The sequence below is a fragment of the Falco punctatus genome, assembly GCF_963210335.1.
Source record: "Falco punctatus genome assembly, chromosome: 8".
NCBI classification, from domain to species: domain Eukaryota; kingdom Metazoa; phylum Chordata; class Aves; order Falconiformes; family Falconidae; genus Falco; species Falco punctatus.
This window is the reverse complement of record NC_137588.1, coordinates 48,759,381-48,779,136: the sequence shown is the minus strand read 5'-3', so window position 1 is coordinate 48,779,136 and position 19,756 is coordinate 48,759,381. Positions and strand designations below refer to the sequence as shown.

At 49.0% G+C, this 19,756-nt stretch overlaps 1 protein-coding gene across 1 annotated transcript; it reads left to right on the top strand.

The window, feature by feature from the left end:
• Window positions 1–381: 381 nt before the first annotated feature.
• RARS1 (arginyl-tRNA synthetase 1) lies at window positions 382–18,883 on the top strand. The gene is made up of 15 exons (XM_080399964.1): window positions 382–494; window positions 5,951–6,085; window positions 6,576–6,764; window positions 10,429–10,540; window positions 11,552–11,652; window positions 12,122–12,243; window positions 12,574–12,694; window positions 13,003–13,132; window positions 13,453–13,557; window positions 14,476–14,654; window positions 15,170–15,279; window positions 16,117–16,222; window positions 17,273–17,445; window positions 18,099–18,346; window positions 18,735–18,883. Exons 1-15 carry the CDS (start codon window positions 450–452, stop codon window positions 18,842–18,844), a joined length of 1,986 nt encoding a protein of 661 aa, XP_080256090.1. The 5' UTR covers window positions 382–449; the 3' UTR covers window positions 18,845–18,883.
• Window positions 18,884–19,756: the final 873 nt, after the last annotated feature.

Genomic DNA, 19,756 nt, shown 5'->3' with positions numbered 1-19,756 from the left:
CGCCCGCCGCATGGCCAAGCCCAGAGCGTCGTGCCCAGCTGCCCGGGGGGCTCCCACCGGGGCGGAGGAGGGCTCCCACCGGGAGCGGCCCCCCCCGACCCCTGCCCGGGAGCTGCCGCCGCCCCCGCCAGCGGCGGGACAGCCCCGGGCGGGCGGCTCCTCGCCAGCAGCCCCTCGCCGGCGCATTCTGTGCCCCCCGCGGGCGGACGGGGGGAGCCTCGCCCTCCGGAGCGGCACCGCGGCAGCCCCTCCGCAGCTTCGCTCTTACACGGCGGGGGCCGGCAGCGCTGACAGCCCAGGGCTCCCCTCGCACGGAGGAACCCGCCCCCGCCCCTCCGCCACCGGGGTCCTCCCGGCGCCCGGGGGCGCTGCCGCCGCGCCGTAGCCCCTCCCCCGCCGCCGCGCTTCCGCTGCCGCTGCCGCTGCCTGCTGCTTCCGGCCGCCCGAGGATGGAAGCGCGCGTGGCGCAGTCGGCAGCTCGGCTGGCGCGGCAGGTGCGGGGGGGCACGGCCGGGGGCGCGGCACGGCACAGCCGGGACTGGGCCCTGCCGATAGCGGCTCCCTGGAGGGCCCGGTTGCGCTGCAGGCGGCTTCGGCTGAGGGCCGAGCGGGGCACGGCCCCTGGGCCGCCGCGCCGCCGGGGAGGGCCCTGGGGGTCTCTGCGGGGCAGAGGAGGAGGCGGCGGCGGCGGCGGTGGGGGGGAGGCCGGGGCAGGGCCGGGCGCGGGCCGCGGCCGAAGCGCCCACCCGGCGGCTCCGGACTCGCCCGGGACAGAGCGGAGCAGACGCGCCCGCCGCTCCCCCGGAGCCGAGTCGTGCCGGCGGCCGGGGCCTGCGGTTCGGCTCGCGGCGCTTTGCGGGGGGACGGTCCGAGGAGAAGTTCGGCAAAAAAGAATCCCCAGAAAACCAAAGGCAGCGGGGAGCCGTCCCGCGGGGCTTTGCTGTTGCCGCCCGAGCGCGCTGTGCCGGTGCTGTCGCTGGCTGCGCGCTGTGGTGGCCGTGCGGGGCTCGGCCTGGAGCCGGGCGCGGCGCAGGAGGGTCCGGGGGGGCGCTGGCCGTGGCGGGCCTGGCTCTTGCGAACGGGATTACAGCAGGCGTAAGGTGCTTAGGGCTGGGAAGAAGGAAGGGGACAGCCATTTCCCTTTGAAAGCCGTGATTATAGTAATAATAATTAAAAAAAAATCAGTGACCGGTCTGTCTGAGTCAATGATAGGTATTGACAGTAGAGTACAGAGGCAGCTTCAGGAAAACTTTGAATCCGACAGGTAAAATTCTCATATATTGCCCCAAGAGCATGTAACAGAGATTCTGGCTTGTGCTTTTTGCCTGCCATGCATGTGTGTTCTTAAGCAACTTTTCAGTACATTTTCTACTCACAATTCAACATATGGTAAGCACTGCCCTAAAATACTGAGATAATAAATCTGGCTGTTGAATCTCTGCAGCTCCTTTTTGCCGTTGTTTTTTGGGCTTATCTTTTGAGGCTGCTAGGACAGGAAGGGCATCTCAGATACTCTGGCAAGGCAGTTGGCTCTTTGCTGTTAGTGCTGTGTGATCTTTAGTCCATAAACGAATTCCAGTCACTTTGGAGCAAAGCAGGGGGGACTGTGTTCAGTTTTTCGGTTCCAGGAGGCTGAAGGAGGCCATGTGGAGCCTGAATCTACCTGTCACCTCACTACCAGCCACATGCTCCCTGCTGCCAGGTCCAGCGTGCCCTGGAGCCTGTTGTGAGCCAGATGCAAGGAATCGTTAGCTCATCAGGAAAATAACGCAACAAAGAGCAAAGAATGTGTGCTGAGTTACTGCATTGAGCCGGCTCAGCAAAGGCTTGGCAGAGCAGGAGCAGAGATAAAAACATGTAGGAAGCAAGAAGGAGGTGAAAGAAGAGAGGTGCTCTGGTCCATTTGCCATACTTTCTCAGGCCATGCTCTCTCTCGCTTTTGCTCGCTCACTCATTCTCTAACACCCCGCCTCCCTTTTTTTTTTCAAATATGATGATGAGAAAATCTGTATCACATTAAGTCCTAGAGACAGAAGCCTATGCAATTTTTGTGTTATCTCAGTGGGATCTTTGGAAGACATTCTTATGTGCTAAGGGAAAATGTAAGGATGATTTTGGTCCTATTGAAAAAGCTGTAGTTTTTTTGTATTCACAGGTGAGGGGAAGATTTCTAGTACTCAGCTGACCAAAGAGCCCTTGGAGATGTCAGCATGGCCTCATGTAATTCCTGCAGCTTCTCATGAGGTGGTCATCAGGTATGACCCTTTACTGACAAGTTGTCATATGTCCAGGGCTGTGCAGGTAGATTAATCCAGGAGGTGACATTTTATGTCCTGAACAGCAGCTTCTTCTTTCCTTCTCTCAGTTACACGTTTTATAGATAAAAACTGTATTGACGTTGTCTCCCTTCCTTACTCGGATGGTTCTGTGAGAGAGGAGTTACAAGGGGTATCTGTAGTCTAATGTAGTAGCTTGTTTTTCAGAAAGAATGTAGAATTTATAGTATCCTATAGAATCTTAGCATTCACAGATGGTCATAGAATTATAGAATGAATCATAGAATGGTTTGGGTTGGAAGGGATGTTAAAGATCATCTAGTCCAACCCCCCTGCCGGGGCAGTGGTCACCCTCCACCAGGGCAGGTGGAGGGCAGACCCATCCCCTTCCAGCCTGGCCCTGAGCATCCCAGGGATGGGGCACCCACAGCTGCTCTGGGCAGCCTGGGCCAGCGCCTCACCACCCTCACAGTGAGGAGTTTCTTCCTTATATCTTGTCCACAACATCCCTAAATACCTTTTTCCAGGCGAGCTTGGCAACATGGTCATGGGTGTGGGGTTCATAGAGTCATAGCATAGCTCAAGTTGTAAGGGATCACAGACTCCCACAGGACTACCTAAAACTAAACAACATGGCTAAGAGCGTTGTCCAGACACTCCCTGATCTTTGACAGGCTTGGTGCCATGACCCTGGGAGCCTGTTCCAGTGACCCACCACCTTCTCAGTGAATAGCATTCTCTTGGTGTGCAGTCTGAACTTCCCCTGATGCAGCTTCATTCCATTTCCCGGTGTCCTGTCCCTGGTTCCCAGAGAGGGGGGGTTGTGAGAGGTCCCATCCTGACTGGCCCATGAACCAGGGTGCCCTTGCTGCCGGTTTTGAGGCTGTGTGGCTGTCCCAGCCTAGCTGTTGTGATCTTAACCCCATCGATTCTGGAGCTTGGTGTAATCATTGATGAGTTCAGGCTTTTCTGCTGAGTGGTTTTGAATGAAAAGTTCATTTCATTATCTGTATTAGCTGTTGATGAGCACAGGAAAGGAGACTTAAATGGCAGCAGCAGTATTGGGGTAGGCAACTAGGTCGCCGTGGTGAAACCCCTTGCTTTCAGTTCCCACTCAAGTAACATAAGGACTGCTACTGAAACTTTCTGAAGAAGAGGAACACAAAACATGATAGGAAAATGTGGCAGACTGGGCTGACACGTTGGGCTTGGCCAAGTCTGAAATGGGGCCAGCCTGAATGCCTCCTACCTGCAGGCACCTGTGCTGTTGAATTTGCTGGTTTGGTGCAGTCATGGGAAAGTCTGAACTGTGACATTGTTTCAGAGCTTTTTACCTCCTGGCCAAATCCAAGCAATTAAGATACTAATTGTCACCCTGTATTTGTGTGGGAAAAGCTGTTCGGGCCAGACGTCTGCCCCAGAGATCAGCGATTCCTGAAACCCCTTGTTCTGGGTTCTGGCCGTGCATGTGGATGAAGCTCTTTCCTCATCCTCTCTGGTAGCCTAACAATATGGAAAGAAGCTCCAGTAAGATACTACTGGTCATCTCACCTCCTGCAGGTCTTAACTTGGGTAGCCAGAAGCATTTATGGTTATGGAGGAAAATCCAAATTGAACTTCTGTTCTGAAAAGTTTGCCAATGGTACTGAAATACTTTGGCAGTTATTGCTTGGGAATGGGGCGGGGGGGTGTCTTTTAATGCAGGAGGAGTACGTGTGAGCTGCTTGTGGGCTTGGATATGTAGTGGGTTTAATTTCAAAAGCAGAATGCAAATTTCTGGATCTAGACAATGTTTGTCCTCAATGCAAAGCTCTCCTAAGGGGCTTGCTAACCTGACGCTGGTGACTTTGCTAGAGAGAAGGTAGTACTGGGTGGACAGACAGTTTAAAGATAATGTGATATTATCTTCTTAAAGCACATTCTAGGGTTGGGAGGCGTCAGTTATTCATGTCGCTGCTCCAATGTTCCTTTAAGTCAGTTTTGTGACAATAATGATTACTTAAACTTACAGTGAAATAACTGTAAAACATTGCAAATGAATGCAAAAAAAAATGAAATCTCTCTTGTGCTATTTTAAACTTGAAGTTCAGTCTGAAATTTTTTCAGATGTGTTTGTAAGTTACATTAAATGCTACCAGATCAGGTAAGAAAAGTCAAAAATAAAAAAAATATATTTTCTGTTGGCTTTATGGGGTAAGGTATGTATATGTATGTGAGAGGAAAACAGTCTGATTGGAGAGGGAGGGGTGTGTCTGCCTTGGTTAAAAAAAGAAGTGATGGGCTGCAGAAGGAAAAGCTGCAATGAACTATTTGGAGTGAGTTAGTTATGAGATACAGCTGTGCTGTGCAATTATTTTAGTTGGCCAAATGCCAAACCAGAGATTTTGAGAAAGAGGGTTTTTTCCTCAAAGTCCTCTTTCTTCAAATGTGAACCTGCAGGAAGCATCCTGTAGCAGAGGAGACCTTGAAGCTGTAAAAAGAAGTGCACTGGAAGCTGAAGTGCAAATGCAGAATGACCTAAAAGTGGGGATTTTTAGCTCGGTCCACAAATAGGCTGATCTCAAGAGTGTTTTGGCTCAGCTTAGGGTTTTTGAGCATCTGCAGGCGGTTATAGTGGCATTTGTGGGAGCGGTTGGGTTGTTTAGGTGGACGTATAAGACCAGAAGGTTTGATGGCCTTTTTTTTTTTTTTTTTTTTTCTTTCCTTACTTCTGATTGTTTCAAGAGCAACAAAGTAAATGAGCCCTTTCTGATAAGGTTTGGTGGCCCGTTTGCCTACAGAAGGGCCTGAGCTGCCTGCTGCTGTGGGAGTTGTGGTAGAGGAGAGCCTGAATGAGGCAGCTGAGGGGCTGGCCAGCCAGGGTGGGGGGATGCTCACAGCGGGTGTGTGTGGGGGGGGGGGGGTGTGTGTGTGTGTGAGGGAAAGTACTGCTCCTTGCAGCAGCCTCCTGCCGTTGGGCTAAGGCTGTTGGAACGTTTGCCGGTGTCCCGGGCTGTGAAGTCTGGAGGGATATGGAGAAACGCAGGGAAATGTATTTGGAGCGTAGGGGTCCACCTGAAATTCCTGATGCCTCTTGGATGCCTCATGTCAGTTTGAAGGGAGAAGCCACGTTGGAGGCAGGGAAGGAAGGGTTGTGTGGAACATGGAAGTGAGTGGGCACGGCAGAAATGGCCCGGTGAATTCCCCGGTGCAGCAGCACGCGGTACTCCTGGGCATTTCTGTCTCCAGTTGGTGCTTGAGTTTGCTGGGGTTATGTGAGTCATTGTGGTTTCATCCTCTGGAAGAGAAACAGTGGCCTGTGAGATGGTGAAACTGGCAGACAGAGGCTTTAGGGAATTTTGAGTCAAATCCTTTGACATCTTCATTAGATTAAAAAAACTGGAGAAAGTGCTTATTTTAGGAATATGTTTATTAGGATGACATGTTGTCTTCCTTGTACTTCTGTCTTAGTGAAATTATTATCTTGCTGACTCTTTAAGAATATTTCAGAATCTCTGTTTTTGACACAAATAGAAACCACCTTTGAGCATTAATTGTTTGGATTTATTCAACTTAAACGTCATTGCTGTAACCTTTATGAGGCAAAACTAGAACTGTATCTGAGATCTTGCAGCTGCTCACCTTCTTCCCACCACTCCAAGAATTACTGTGTGACAATTTAATTTGCTTTTCAGGAAAACGAGATCAAGTTGTTAACTGCAGAAATCGAGCGTTTGAAAAACTTTGGATGCTTGGGAGTCTCCCCGAGTTTGGAAGGCTTGCGAAACGAAAATGCAAAACTTAAGTATCGATTAAATTTTCTCCAAAAGGTAAGGGAACAAAGAGTTAATGCTGTAACATGTGTGGTTTTGTCCTCATTAAGACAAGCTAAATAAATTATGTCAGTTTGTTACAGCTGGTGATGTGTGACGGCGTGCTCACTCTGCATTCTGATGCCTTAGTTGTTGGTGGCACATCAGATATTTCTTGGTTTCTTAAACAGAAATCTACTTTATGAAAAATGTCAGTAGGTTAACAAGCCCACAGTGTCGAGTCTTGGCTAGTCACATAAGGGGCAGCCCAGCTGAGACCTCCACCAGGATCACTGACAAAGGTGTGAGAAGTAATGCAGCCCTGCGTTCAGGGGAGGTGTTTGTGCTGGGAGGTTCAAAGGGAGAAGAGTCACATGATTTTTGTGTTGTGGATGTTGTCGCTCCTGTGCCTAGAGGTGTCAGTCAAATCAGGCAGCCAAGGAAAGAAGTGGGATGTAACGGCTCCTCAGATGTTGTGAATTTAACCTTCTGGATTTTGTTTTTTCAGAGCCTTCAAGAGGAAAGAAGTAAAACAGCAAAAAGCATGATTAATATCAACAGCTGTCTTCAGGAGATCTTTGGAGCTGCTATTCAAGCTGCCTACCCAGATTTAGAAAACCCTCCACTAGTGGTGACGCCAAGTCAGCAGCCCAAATTTGGGGATTACCAGTGTAACAGCGCCATGGGCATAACGCAGGTATGTCTCAGTGATCTTACAAAGAGAAGAAAAAACGGGGATGCTGTCTGTTGTAAGCTAGGTGGTAGACAGTGCAGTGAGGGTTGCAATATTGGACCTCTTCCAGGCTTGTTGCCTTCTCTGGGCTGAGAATTCAGTGAGTATCTAACAGCTCATCGGCTTTCACACAGTAGACCTTTAAACCTCTTTATAGATGACTGGTATGAGAGGGTAACTTGTCACACAGAAAGATTTCTCCGGTCATGGGATCTAAATCAAAATAGGATTTAAGTGCCACGTTGATTTACTAATGATGTGCAATTAACTACTAATTGGTAAGCTATATTTTGGAACTAATATCAGCAAAACAATAAATTACAAGTCTAGGCAGTTACAAAATGGTGATAAACACCTGCAAATCTCTAAATGCTCTTCTGTAACACCAGGAAAGTATAATGTCCCCACACACACTTGTGCACACACACCCTTCTCACAGGGCAGGTGAGTTCTGAACATCTCCAGGAGTGAGGGTTCGCCTTTCGCACACGCATCCTGCTGGTGCTGCAGCTTCCTGACGCGGCAGTGGGAAGGGGCCCTGTGCGCCTGGCTGGGGCACAGGTCCCCGCATGCTGCAGCCTGAGCTGCCCTCTGTCAGCTGCAGCATGTGCCACTCGTGGCATCTGGTGGCATGGGTCGTTTTCTGGCCAGCGCAGCTGTGGTGCGCATGAAGCACCTCACAGCATCCAACCAAGTGTAGACCACTGCTCAGCTGCCGTCCTTCATACTTCTTTAGCTGACTCCATTGTTTCAAAAGTCTCTTTGCAATTCCCTGGTTACAGCTGAATTTGCCTGATCATTGTACTCCTTTAAGCATTTTCAGTCCCATGGCAAATGCCCTTTCATGTTTGAGCGCGCTGTTCCGTACAGTGTTTGTGCTCTTGTTCTTATCCTATTGGCTGTAGTTATCCAAGCGTTTGCTGAGTCGGTGTGGGCATCCCCCCGTGTATAGTTGATGGCAGCTGTATTTTCTTTTAAATGAGCAAAAAGCAGGACTCATGGGGGTTTGTTATATTGTTCTGATCTTGGAGGCTTTTAGGCAACTCTAAGAATGGCTCCACTTTACAGACACCTGTTAAGTGTGTGTGAGGAAGGGGTGGGGTTTTGTAACCTGGCTAGTATCGGCAGTTACTTTGAAAATTACGGCGTTGCTGCTTTCTGGAAAATGCTTGACTAAAGAGGACCCGACAAGAGTAGGAGACACTTCAGTAGTCGCTCAGTGGGCTGGGACTGTGCTGAAGTAAAACCAGGAGGTGGGGTGAAAGAAGTAGTGCATTCTAGCTTAGGTGCTAAAGCACCCAAACTTCCAGTGCATTGATGCCTTTGAGTGAATAGGTAGACACTTTGTAGTTACGGATCTTTTATTTCACAGTCTCAACAGAAGCAACTTTTTTTTTTTTTTTTTAGCATTCTGTTGTCAGTTCACCTTTATTATCTGTTAGCCTGGTAATTTTGACATCAGACTTGCACCAACATGCGTGGAATTTACTCTCCCAGGTTGTCATCTGGAGCCACTATGTCTGTTGTCCTGCTACAATGAGTTTGACCTCCAGGCAGCATCGATACGTGCCAGCCAGCAGGCTCTTGGTCTGAAGTGCCGAGGTGGCAACAGCCCTCACAAATATGTGTCATCTTCCCTTGGTTCATTAGCATATTGTGACTGGGCTGCAGCCAGAGGAGCACCCTGGGTGACTGCACTGACATGGGCTTTCAGAGCTTTGCCGTGCTTTTGACTGCTGCTTTACCCCAATTAAGTCGTGGTCGGGATTCTCAAGCAGTTCTGGCTTCTCAGCGTTGACGTTGTTTGCATAACTCAGTGTCTGAACAGTCCCCTTCAAGCCAGGGCGTCAAGATCCAGACTGTCAGCTGTGCTGCTGAATAAGGGTTCTTAGTACTGGCCTTGGCTGGAGAGCTTGTTCCCTGGAAAGGCATGCTGCGTAGGCTGGGCCAGAGCTGGGCAGTGCTCACACATGCAGCACACTCAGTGTGTCAGCACAGCCAGGGGATGCAGTGCAGTCATTTGCCTCTGAGAGCAGCAGGTGATGTGCTTTCTGTCGGCCTGAGTTTAGAGACTGACTGCGGTGTACGTGCCCCGTAGAGCCTTGCTCCCCTGGGGTGTCCCCTGTGTAGAGCTGGTCACCACGACTGCCAGAGGAGCAGGAGGTGCCCTGACTCAGGGCAGCACTAGTACATGCCAGGCAATAACCTCTCCCTGCAGTGCTCCCATGTGGAAACAGCCCTCACAAATGCATATTGTTGTCCTGGGAGCTCGTTAGCATATTAATGCCTGGGGCTGGAGCCAGGAGCTCTGCTTGCTCCTTGGAGTAATAGGAGTACGGTGACTGTTCCTGGAATGGTTCAGATTATGGGCCTGTAACCTGGTGTGACATGCCCATAATCTGGTTTTGCATTTATTTTTCCTGTAGTTTGCACTTTGAGTAGCATTAAAGGCTACAGAGGTATTCTTTTCTTGCCCATTCTAAGCCTTTACCATCTTGTAAGGATCCTGTTATGGTCAACTGTATGACAGCCTAAACAGGAAGCTGAAACTCAGGTAGAAGTCACATTTAGCAAACACAGGCAGCCATGAGTGTAAATTCTGAGCTGGCAGAGCGGTACGTGCTCTTTGTGGCTTTGATGGAAGTGAGGTGATAGATGATTTTCAGACACATCACAGAAAAAATGGAAAATCATGTGCTCAGAAACAAATAGCTGTGGTAATCTTTTACAGTGTGAATGAAGTGTTTTGCAAAGGATGGGTTGGGCTAGCTCACAGAATCCTCCTCAAGGGTGTTTTTGTAAGGTTTGCAAAAAGCTCTGTGAGAAGATGCTTTGGGAACAGAAAGAGAAATTGTGGATTTGGACTAGATGATCTCTGAAGGTCCCTTCCAACCGAAACCATTCTCATGCTGTGTGTGAACTTGCATTGTGTTCTTTGAGTTCCTCACAGTGGGCAATTTATGTCTGGAGGGAAAAGGAGATCTACTTTACCAGCAATTTTTCTGATGCTCTTTGAAGAAAATTGGGCAGTGGTAGGATTCTCTTTCGTTCCTTCAGTTGTTGGATTTTATTTAGTTATTAAGTCTGAGTCTAAGGTAGGACTGAAGGCAGTTTGCTTTGGTTGCTTGTAATCATAAATCAGCAGGCTTGCTCTGAAACCACACTCAGCATCTACTGTAGGCACGGTTCAAAACTTGAAATGTGAATGCTGGCAGAGCTCAGGATACCCGTGAGACTGGTGAACAGGATTTTGAAGCAGTGTGAAGGACTGTGCCAGCTATGTTAGTTTTTAAAGAGTTTGTCCCTTTTACTAGCTTAGAAAAATACAGATTTCCCAAACCACTTAACAGGTTTTGAAAAACAGCCTAGAAAATTTTCTTTTGACTTAGGGACTTTTTAAATGCTCTTAGCAGAAGGCAGGAACATGTTGGGTCTAGTTTAGACTTGTGCTGTGTTCAGAGAGTTGATCTAATCTAAAATTTGCTAGAGAAGTTTTTCTTCGTGTGTGTCTGCATTATGAAGCTAAAGGATCATGAGGATCTTTCAATGCTGCAGTAGCTATGCTTTCTGTTTCACTCTGCAGAATGTTTTGGAGGATTGAATTTTACTTTATCTTCTTGTGTTTCAGATACTGCTCAAAACCAAGGAACAGAAGGTTAGCCCAAGAGAAATTGCTGAGAAAATATCAAAAAATATTCCTGCCAATGAGTGTATTGAGAAGGTTGAAATTGCCGGTCCTGGTAAGATAGTTTCATGTTGCACACTTCGTATGTTTTAAACCTGATAGGGTGACTTTATACTGGTTAGTGATCAGGGAAGCTGGGTTGAGTTTAACTGTTTCATGATTTAAAACTGCACTTACAGGGTGAATTAGCTTTTTCTGTCTTGGTGAGTTTTGTAGCCCTCGATGCAGCAACAGAAAATGTACCTCTGTTAGAACTGGCAAGTGCGATCGTGAACCCTTTAATTAGCAATTTTTCCGCTGATCCTTAAGGGACCAGCTTTTTCCCTTCAAATACTGGTGATGCATATCTGGCTACAATCATGAAATCACAGCAAAAATCAATATGCCCTTCTCGCTGTTGCTTGCTCGGAGAGGATGTCTTGTCCTCTCAGCACGGAGATGCTGCAGTAGCATGGAGGTTATTCATTGCTGCATCTGTTTTGTCCCTGTGGCCCAGGAAGAAATACAGGGGCTCATATTCCTCAGGGCTTCAATATAAACACAAAATTCACATGGCACAGCTCTTCAGGTGCTTGGGCACAAGCTCATCCATTAGTTCTGTGAAGCAGGAGAAGTAAAACAGTGTCACCTCGCAAGCATGGGTTATTCCAGGTGAAACTGTGTTTTAGGATAACAATTCAAAAAAAGGGACACAAAGCAACATCTGGTTCTGCATGCTGCAAATCCTGGCAAGATTATTTATTTTCTCAAAAAAAAATGTTTTTATAAATTCACCTTTGAGTGACAGTGTGCAAAAAGGAGTTACTTCAGTAGACTAACTTGCAGCATCTAACTCTTGCAGTAAAGGCTACAGTGGTGTGAAACAAGCTTTTGTTATCTGGGAACAGCTAGAAGACTAGCTGTCTTCTAGTGACGGCTTTATTGTCCTGTTGCTGTTTTGTCAAGCTAACTTCTTATGTTCTTGTCCTTGATGTGAGGAAGCAGAAATCCAGGGGGGAAGGAAACAAAAAGTGGTTTGAGGCACCTCTGCAGCCCCAGCACTCACTGCTGGTTTTCTCCTCTAAAGGTTTTATCAATGTCCACTTGAGAAAGGATTTTGTGTCGAAGCAGCTGAGCAGTTTATTGATGAATGGCATTCAACCACCAGCTGTTGGCAAAAGGAAAAAGGTACGGCAGCGGGCGCATGGGCAGCCTGCTCCCATGTAGATGAAACGTGCTGGACTGCAGGTAGCTTTGGAATTCGCCCCACCATGATTTGTGCAGCAGATGTCCTTGTCAGCTGGTTGCTACAGCAGGACAGGTGGGATGTGACTTACGGACCGGGGACCATGGGGTAGGCCATGCTCTGGTGGGTGAGGGACAGGGCTGCCCAGGGACGGCCTGGTGTGCCAGGCTCAGCTTGGGAGCGACCCCTGACTGCTGGGTGGGTGCAGCGGAGCCCCAGGCTGGATGCCTGCTCTGGTGTTCCCCGCTGGCCCTTCCTTGCTGCGTGCTGTTGGCGGCAAAGGGTGTGAGGGTCGGTGGAGGTGAGCTGTGTTCCCACGTGTGCCCCCCCTCCAAAACCCAGGTTAAACACTGGAGGTGTGGTAATGGCTGCTGCCTTTTATTCATTTTTTCCTTTGGTATTCTGTCCAAGGTGGTAGTGGATTTTTCATCCCCTAACATTGCAAAGGAGATGCACGTTGGCCACCTGCGATCTACTATCATTGGGGAAAGTATGTGCCGACTGTTTGAGTTTGCAGGTTATGATGTTTTGAGGTGAGAGTCCATTTTTGGGTGTGGTGGGCTTTTTTGCTGAATTTGTGCAATACCTATATCTGTGCTTTGGTCTGTATTGGTCTGTTTATAAGCACATAACAAATAATCCTTTGTGTGTAGTAAAGTACTAAGCTGAGCAAGCATAGCAGGGTTAGAAATCAAAATGGGGAGCAGCTTCATAGCAGTGAAATTGGGGCGGGGGCGGCTTACCTGGTTTTGGTTCTGATATTGTGTGTGTTCCTTCTTCTAGAATATGTATTTTTTAAATGCGTGGTTTTTAAAGTATATGCTTAAGAAATCATTATTACTGTTCTCTTCAATTGCTTTAAGGTTAAACCATTTAGGAGATTGGGGCACCCAGTTTGGAATGCTCATTGCTCACCTCCAAGACAAATTTCCAGATTACTTAACGGTTTCTCCTCCCATTGGGGATCTCCAAGCTTTTTACAAGGTATTTGTAGCAAAGAAGTGTGATAATTATGTCAACATCTGAAAAGCAGATTGAGGACTTTTACAAATTGCAGACTAGTTTTGGAGAAACAAGAGTTGAATCACTGTTACTAGTGATTGCAGTAACCTGCCATGGGTAAGGCGCTGCGGTATGTGGTACTGAGTTGTCTGCAGGGGGCATGATCAAAGGGCTTTGTGAGCGTGCTGCCTCTGTCTCTTGAGATGAGTGTGCCTGGAGAGCCTGTTAGGAATGTTAGCTTGGTTCAGGCTGGAAGGCGGTGCTTTTTCATGTGGTGTGTTTTACTGTAGGAATCCAAGAGGAGGTTTGACACAGAGGAGGAATTTAAGAAACGTGCCTACCAATGTGTGGTGCTGCTGCAGAGCAAAAACCCAGACATCATTAAAGCGTGGGAACTGATCTGTGACGTGTCGCGGAAAGGTGACTGTCAGATTCAGAAACATGTCTCGGCAGTAGAACAGTGTGGCTTCCCTCACCTTTATGTCTGAGTCCATCCTCTTTTATTTTGAAAATCACTGCCACACTGCTATCAGAAGCCTAAAGAAAAAAGCTAATACAAAGTACTGGGCTGTCTGTGGAGGCTTTCAGCTAAGTCTTCTGTCTCCTGAGTCCTAGTCTCATGGCTTGACCAAGAGATGGAAGATGCCTTTAGGGACTTGCTGTGCCCACTGGTAAACATATGCCACTAATTCCACTGTGTGCATTTAATGGAAGTATTTTGTTATGTTTCCCCTGTCAAGAGTTCCAGAAAATCTACAACTGCTTGGACATCACACTCGTAGAGAGAGGGGAATCATTCTACCACGAGATGATGAAAGACATCGTGAAAGAATTTGAAGATAAAGGTGAGGATTTTGGTCTCGGAGTCAGAAATTCTGCAGCTGTCCGGATGAGTGAGGTAACCTCACTCCTGTTCAGCAAGGCTTAGGTCTGGTGGTTTTGAAGTTGCATGTTCCCCAACCTTGCTCTTTTCCTCAGCCACGTGTGCTAGGTGGATCTTGTGTGGCTTTTCCTCACAGAGGAGCATTAGCAGAATTGATTCTTACATGTTTCATTCCAAAAAGCTTGGATCTTTCTTGCTGACACAAAAAGCAGTTTGTTGGTGATATTTTGTAGGCAATAGCGTAAGGTACTACTGGAATTTATTGTATCCTTAGTAAATGGTCAAGGAGTTATATATGACAGACTTCCCCGTCTTAGTGTTGTGACTGTGTGGGAACATTGAGAAATCTCTGTGAAAACCATGGCATTTGAGTCTGGAAAGAAGCCAAATGGAGCATAAAAAGTCTCTAGTTCTATGTGTTCCTGTCTGGATTTGGCAGTTCGAGTCTCAACATCCGAAGCATTTTGACTGATCTTACCTCAGAAATACTTTGTGCAAAGTCCTCATTGCATCTCAGTAGTTTCTGCTGCCTTTAATGACATACTTTGTGATACTGGTTTTGCAACTGTAAAGGTGAACCTGGATGCTGGTGGCAGGAGTTATTAAATCCAGTTAGGTCTCTTCTGTAAGGCCAGTGCTGTACAGTTCCACTTCCTTGTGCATGGTCTTGAGTTCTGGAAGTGCAGCATAAAACATGACTTGGTTGGCGAGGGAGTTCTCATTTAGATTTTTTCATATTTTGAGCCATTAATTATTTAATAACGTGCGTACATGGCCTTTTCTTTCTGGCATGATCCGGGAAGGGAAGTGCATCTGCCTGGCCTGGCCCACAAACCTCCCTATACGATACAACACAGAATGTTTTCCATTGCTTTTCTAGGATTTGTCCAGGTTGATGATGGCCGAAAGATTGTGTTTGTCCCTGGTTTTCCTGTCCCATTGACAATCATGAAATCAGATGGAGGTTACACATACGACACATCTGACTTAGCTGCTCTCAAACACAGGTTGTGTGAAGAGAAGGCTGATATCCTTATTTATGTTGTTGACAGCGGGCAGGTGAGTATGCCAGTCTCTGCTGTCATGGACCATCAGAAAGTGTGTTAATTGAAGGGTGCAACAGTAATGTAGAAGTTTTTTAGTGTGGTTGGTATATTTACTCTTGTCCTTATTGGAGTAATGGTGTTTGGTGGCTGGCAGTCTCCATGAAGAGCCCTTAGAACTGACTAGAACAATTAGGGACAGACCCAGTTACCACTGAAGGTGGGTGAAGCCTGAATCTCAACAGATGAGTCTGGAACGAGATTTGTACTGTTTAGACTTGGGTCCCTCCTTACCCGAGGAAGGTTGTCAGCTTCATATCTGAGCAGTGATGGGAATTTGCCACTAGCTGCTTCTGTAAGCCAGGAACACTCTTTAGAAGGTTGAGCTGTTGGAAGTGGAATTTGACTGTGGAGCTAAGAAACATTTTAAGTCTCGTTGTGAAGGAGATAAAGCTGGGCAGAAAACTACTGGGAGGAGTGCTACCAGGAGGAGTGGATTGAGGACTAGCTGTTGGTATTTGTTCCTTGCAGTCGGTGCATTTACAAACAGTGTTTGCAGCTGGACAGATGATCGGCTGGTATGATCCCAAAGTAACCAGAGTAGCCCATGCTGCATTCGGAGTGGTGCTGGGAGAAGACAAGTAAGTTTGGGGCTGTATTTTTCCCTTTGAAGAGGATGTTTTTGAGTGAATGCAGAACACTTGCTCTTGTTTGTTGACAAGTATGTATGTGGCATACAAAAAAAAAAAAAAAAAAAGCACTATGGTTATTTGTAACTGTGTGTCCTGGTCCTTGATCCACACAGTCACTGGTGCTGTGGTCAGGTTCCCTCTTGGGCCTGGCTTCTGCTGCCTGGCATTTGGGGAGGGGCACGGGGAATGTCTGGTGGAAGTCCGGTGGAAGCTGACGTAGCTGCTGGGAGATGGCAATGGTAAAGGCCATGATTTCCATCAATTTCATTTACCAACGAGGCAGGTAGAAAATAAAGTTGGGAAAAGAACCTCTGGTGCCCTGTGTGCAAGCCAGGCCTTTGTGCTCTGGAGTTGTTCTTGTGTCTCTGTGAAGGTGTGGCTAAACCGGTGTGCGCTGCAGGTCACGTGCCATTGCAGACTGGGTGGGTTTGCTGTTTGTTACAGAATTAAAGGTGACTTGCTGGGCTGGGCAGGGGGCTGGCACTGGTATTGTGTCCTGACTGATGTCTGGAAGTGGGACAGTTGTGGTTGTTGGAGCCTTCCTGGTCACCCCTCCCAGCCACCCGGTGGGTATTTTCTTCAGATTTGTAGCTGTCTGTGTGATGTCAGTTTCCTCTATATGGAGGAGTTCGTGGGCATGTGCTTTTTTATTAAGCCATAAGGTGTGAACAGTGGAAATCCCTGCAAGAAGTTCTGACGCATGTCCTGGCACACGTGGCACCCTAGGCAGAGGTTGGACATGTTTCACCTCTTATGCAGGTGGTCATTTTGGCTCTGTGTTTTCAGGAAGAAGTTCAAAACTCGTTCGGGGGATACAGTGCGTCTTATAGATCTGCTGGAAGAAGGGCTGAAACGAGCTATGGACAAGCTGAAAGACAAGGAACGGGACAAGGTAGTTGTGACAAATGGCTTATCTTTCCCGAGAACTTCCCAGATTTGTTCACAGGCTTATGGTTTTGCAGATTCTGGATCCGAGCTGAGAATACGGACACTGCCAGACCACCCAGGAGATGCTGTGGGTTGTGTGCACAGTCAGTGTCATTATTTGATTGTAGTTCAGCAAGATGCTGGCATGGGGAAAGAGGAGTGTCCCCGAGTACATGGCAGTGAGAAAATGTGAGCTGTAGCCAGCGTGCTGGCCAATGGCTGGTGCTGCAGAGCTTTTTGAGGGTAGGACTGGAGAGCTGGGCCTTGCAGGTACAGTCCAGGTCTCCCTGGTGTGATAGCAACAGCTGTGACCCCCCTGCCGCTGCGATGCAGGAGGTGGAGGCAGAATATAAAGCTTCAGCCTTGGCCTGCTGGGCTAGCAGTGACTTCTGGGGATGGATGCGTGGGGATCTGCCGGGCACTTGGCTTCACCCTTTCCCTTGGAGGCTGTGGCTGAGTTTCCTGGAATTCCTTTGCTGAATGAGATTTCTGTCTGTCTTGCATCTTGATAGCCTGGACCAAACTGGGCAGAAAATCTCCCAAGGACTCATGGGAGTCAGACACAAAGTGCTTTGCCATGCTGACAGGGCACTGTTCCACCAGAGAGGGGTTTTGTGAGTGTTTGGACTGTCCAAAATGCTCTGCAAGGGTAGGAGGAGGGCCACATGTTTGTTCTGTGTACACACAGTTGTAAGAAGCAGTAGCGCAGTATAATCGTCAAGCCTGTATGGCAGATAGATGGTACGAGCTGGGGCACAGAGGTCCTGTGTATTCTCAAGGCCCCCGGGCAGGGCTGCAGTGCCCTTTGATTGCAAGAGAGGCGAGGGGTGGATGTGAGGCTGTCTGGTGCCCTGAGGTGGAAGAGTGGGTGTGAGCCTTTCACTGAGTACCACATGCATAAAACCCCCTCAGCAGCCTGGGCTTTCCTCTTCAGCCAGGCTGAGGGGCCAGGGCTGTTGTGGTTTGTGATGCCAGTGTAACGTTCTTACTGTTACCTGTTTTGAAATTGCAACAGGTCCTCACACCAGAAGAGCTGAAAGCTGCCCAGACATCAGTCGCTTTTGGATGTATTAAATACGCAGATCTCTCCCACAACAGACTAAATGATTACGTGTTCTCCTTTGACAAGATGCTGGATGACCGAGGAAATACAGCTGCTTATTTGCTGTATGCTTTCACACGGATCAGGTAGGTTGAGTGTGCAGGAAGTTGCTTGGAGTTGGTTTTTTACGTTCTCTGTAATCTTCGTGGGAAAGGGGTGGCTTAGTCACACCAGTGCTGTTAGGGGTGGTTCTTAAGAAAAGACAGCTGTTCCGGCTTAGGCAAAGGCAAGATTTTATTTGTCATTGGAAGTGGTGTCCTCTGCTAACCAAGACACGGCTCCTCTGTGCAGCTTACCTAGGCTTTTAGGCAGCAGGGAGGAAACTGGGAGTTTCTGGTAGTTCCATTAGAGGATCTGGGTGGCTGGAACAAGGTGAGCCAGTGTTCCAGCAGCTGCTGACCTCGGGTTTTACCATACCCCACACAGTTTTTCTGGCACCCTAAGCCCTGGTTTGTGTGGCAGCACCAGCAGCCCTTGCTGACTCGTGTGCCCAGAGCACACCCCTCGCTCCCTGTTCCTCTGCTGTGCCTTGCTGCGTCGCTCCGCAGGGAGCACCTCCCCGTGCCTTCCCGTGCCTTCCCAGGGATGATTGCTCCCTTCAGGCCTGGTAACCCAGCACTGGGCAAGTGAGAAGGTCAGCAGGTGGCCTGGGCCAGGCACGTGACCAGCTGCAGGCTGGCCCTGGGGCAGGCGGAGCGGTGGGACCCTCACCCGCAGACCCTGTTTTGCACCATTTCAGGGCTATTGCTCGCCTGGCCAATATTGATGAGCAGATGCTGCAGAAGGCAGCCAGGGAGGAGGTGCTTATCCTTGACCATGAGAAGGAGTGGAAACTGGGCAAGTGCATCCTGAGATTCCCTGAGATCCTGCAGAAAATCCTGGAGGACCTGTTACTGCACACGCTCTGTGACTACCTTTATGAACTGGCCACCACCTTCACCGAGTTCTATGACAACTGCTACTGCGTTGAGAAGGACAGGCAGAGTGGTGAGTGGTGCCTTAGGGGGGTGTTGCATGTGCCTGTGTCACATACCACGGTACAGGCAATCTGCAGGGTGTTTCCCTGTGCTGGGAAGGTCGTTGTCACACTGCTTGCTGCTGCAGAACAAGTGGTGTCTGTCTGGGAGGACTGAGGGTGGCTGGCGCAGCCGGTGTATCGACTGCCTGGGAGCAGGAAGGTTGAGTAGAGAGTTGCAAGCAGCCAGGCACCTGGAAGCACAAGGGCCGGTCAGTCTGCCTGGCCTGGGGAGAACGGGAGGGGGCTCAAGTGTGCCCAAGCCCCAGGGCCAGGCTGTGGGCTGATGGGGTTCCCCTGGGGAAGGCAGCGTTCGTTGCTCTGAGCAGCTGTTCCGTCTCTTGTGTTGGTGTTTTGCAGGCCAGATTGTGAAGGTGAACATGTGGAGGCTGCTGCTGTGTGAAGCCACTGCCACTGTCATGGCCAAAGGGTTCGACATCCTGGGGATTAAGCCCGTGCAGAGGATGTAGCTGTTCCCTGTGGGGTGACAATAAAGGCACTTAAACAACTGGAGGTGTTGATGTCCGTTGTGGTAAGGGATGACACCCTAGGGGAGCAGCACTCCCTATGTTTGCAAGGAGGAAGTAAGGGAAGAAGAAAAGGAAGAGGCAGGGGGGAGTAGACATAGGAAAGTAAAGAAAGGAGAGAACAGGAGCATGGCTTCAGAAGACAAAAGGGGCCATGGGCACAGCTCAGAGCAATTCTCTACAGGAACCAAACTCTGTAGGCCCATGCCCAGTGCTGCTCTGCTTCCGTCTGTAGAGTTTAAGGACTGAGAACTCAGAACACCGAAGAGCACCTCCAGGAACCCCTGCAACCGCAGTACTGTCACCCACACTCCCAGAGCCAACCTTATGCTGATGTCCTCTGCCATCCTCTTTACCTTATTTGCTAGGTGGCAGCAGGTTCACCCAGCTTTTGATGTCATCTCTGGTATCACTCAGCAGAGCACAGAGCGCTGGGGGGAGCCAAGCAGTCTCCTCCCAGCCCAGCAGTGCAAGACCCTGGCACTCGGGATGCTTGTCTCATGGAAGTTGTTAGTGAGCTGACCAAGGCTGCAGTCAGCTACCTGCAAAAGATATTGAACATCACATTCGAGGCCTGAACTTTGATGTAACACACCAGGGAGATGTGAAACAACTCATGCTTACCAGCACAATGGAGTGCAGGCTGTGGGGTGTACCACCTGCAAGCAAGCACAGGCCTGTACCAGCCCTCAAAAAAGGGGTGGCTGGTGGCTTCCCAAGTGCCTCAGGACAGCAGTCAGGCTGTGCGCTGTGGGAGCAGCACCATCAGCTGCCAGCAACTGCTGTAGGCAGGCAGCGGTTTTTTACCTGGAGGAGCAGGAAGCCCAGGGGAAGAGCAGATCAATTAACTACATT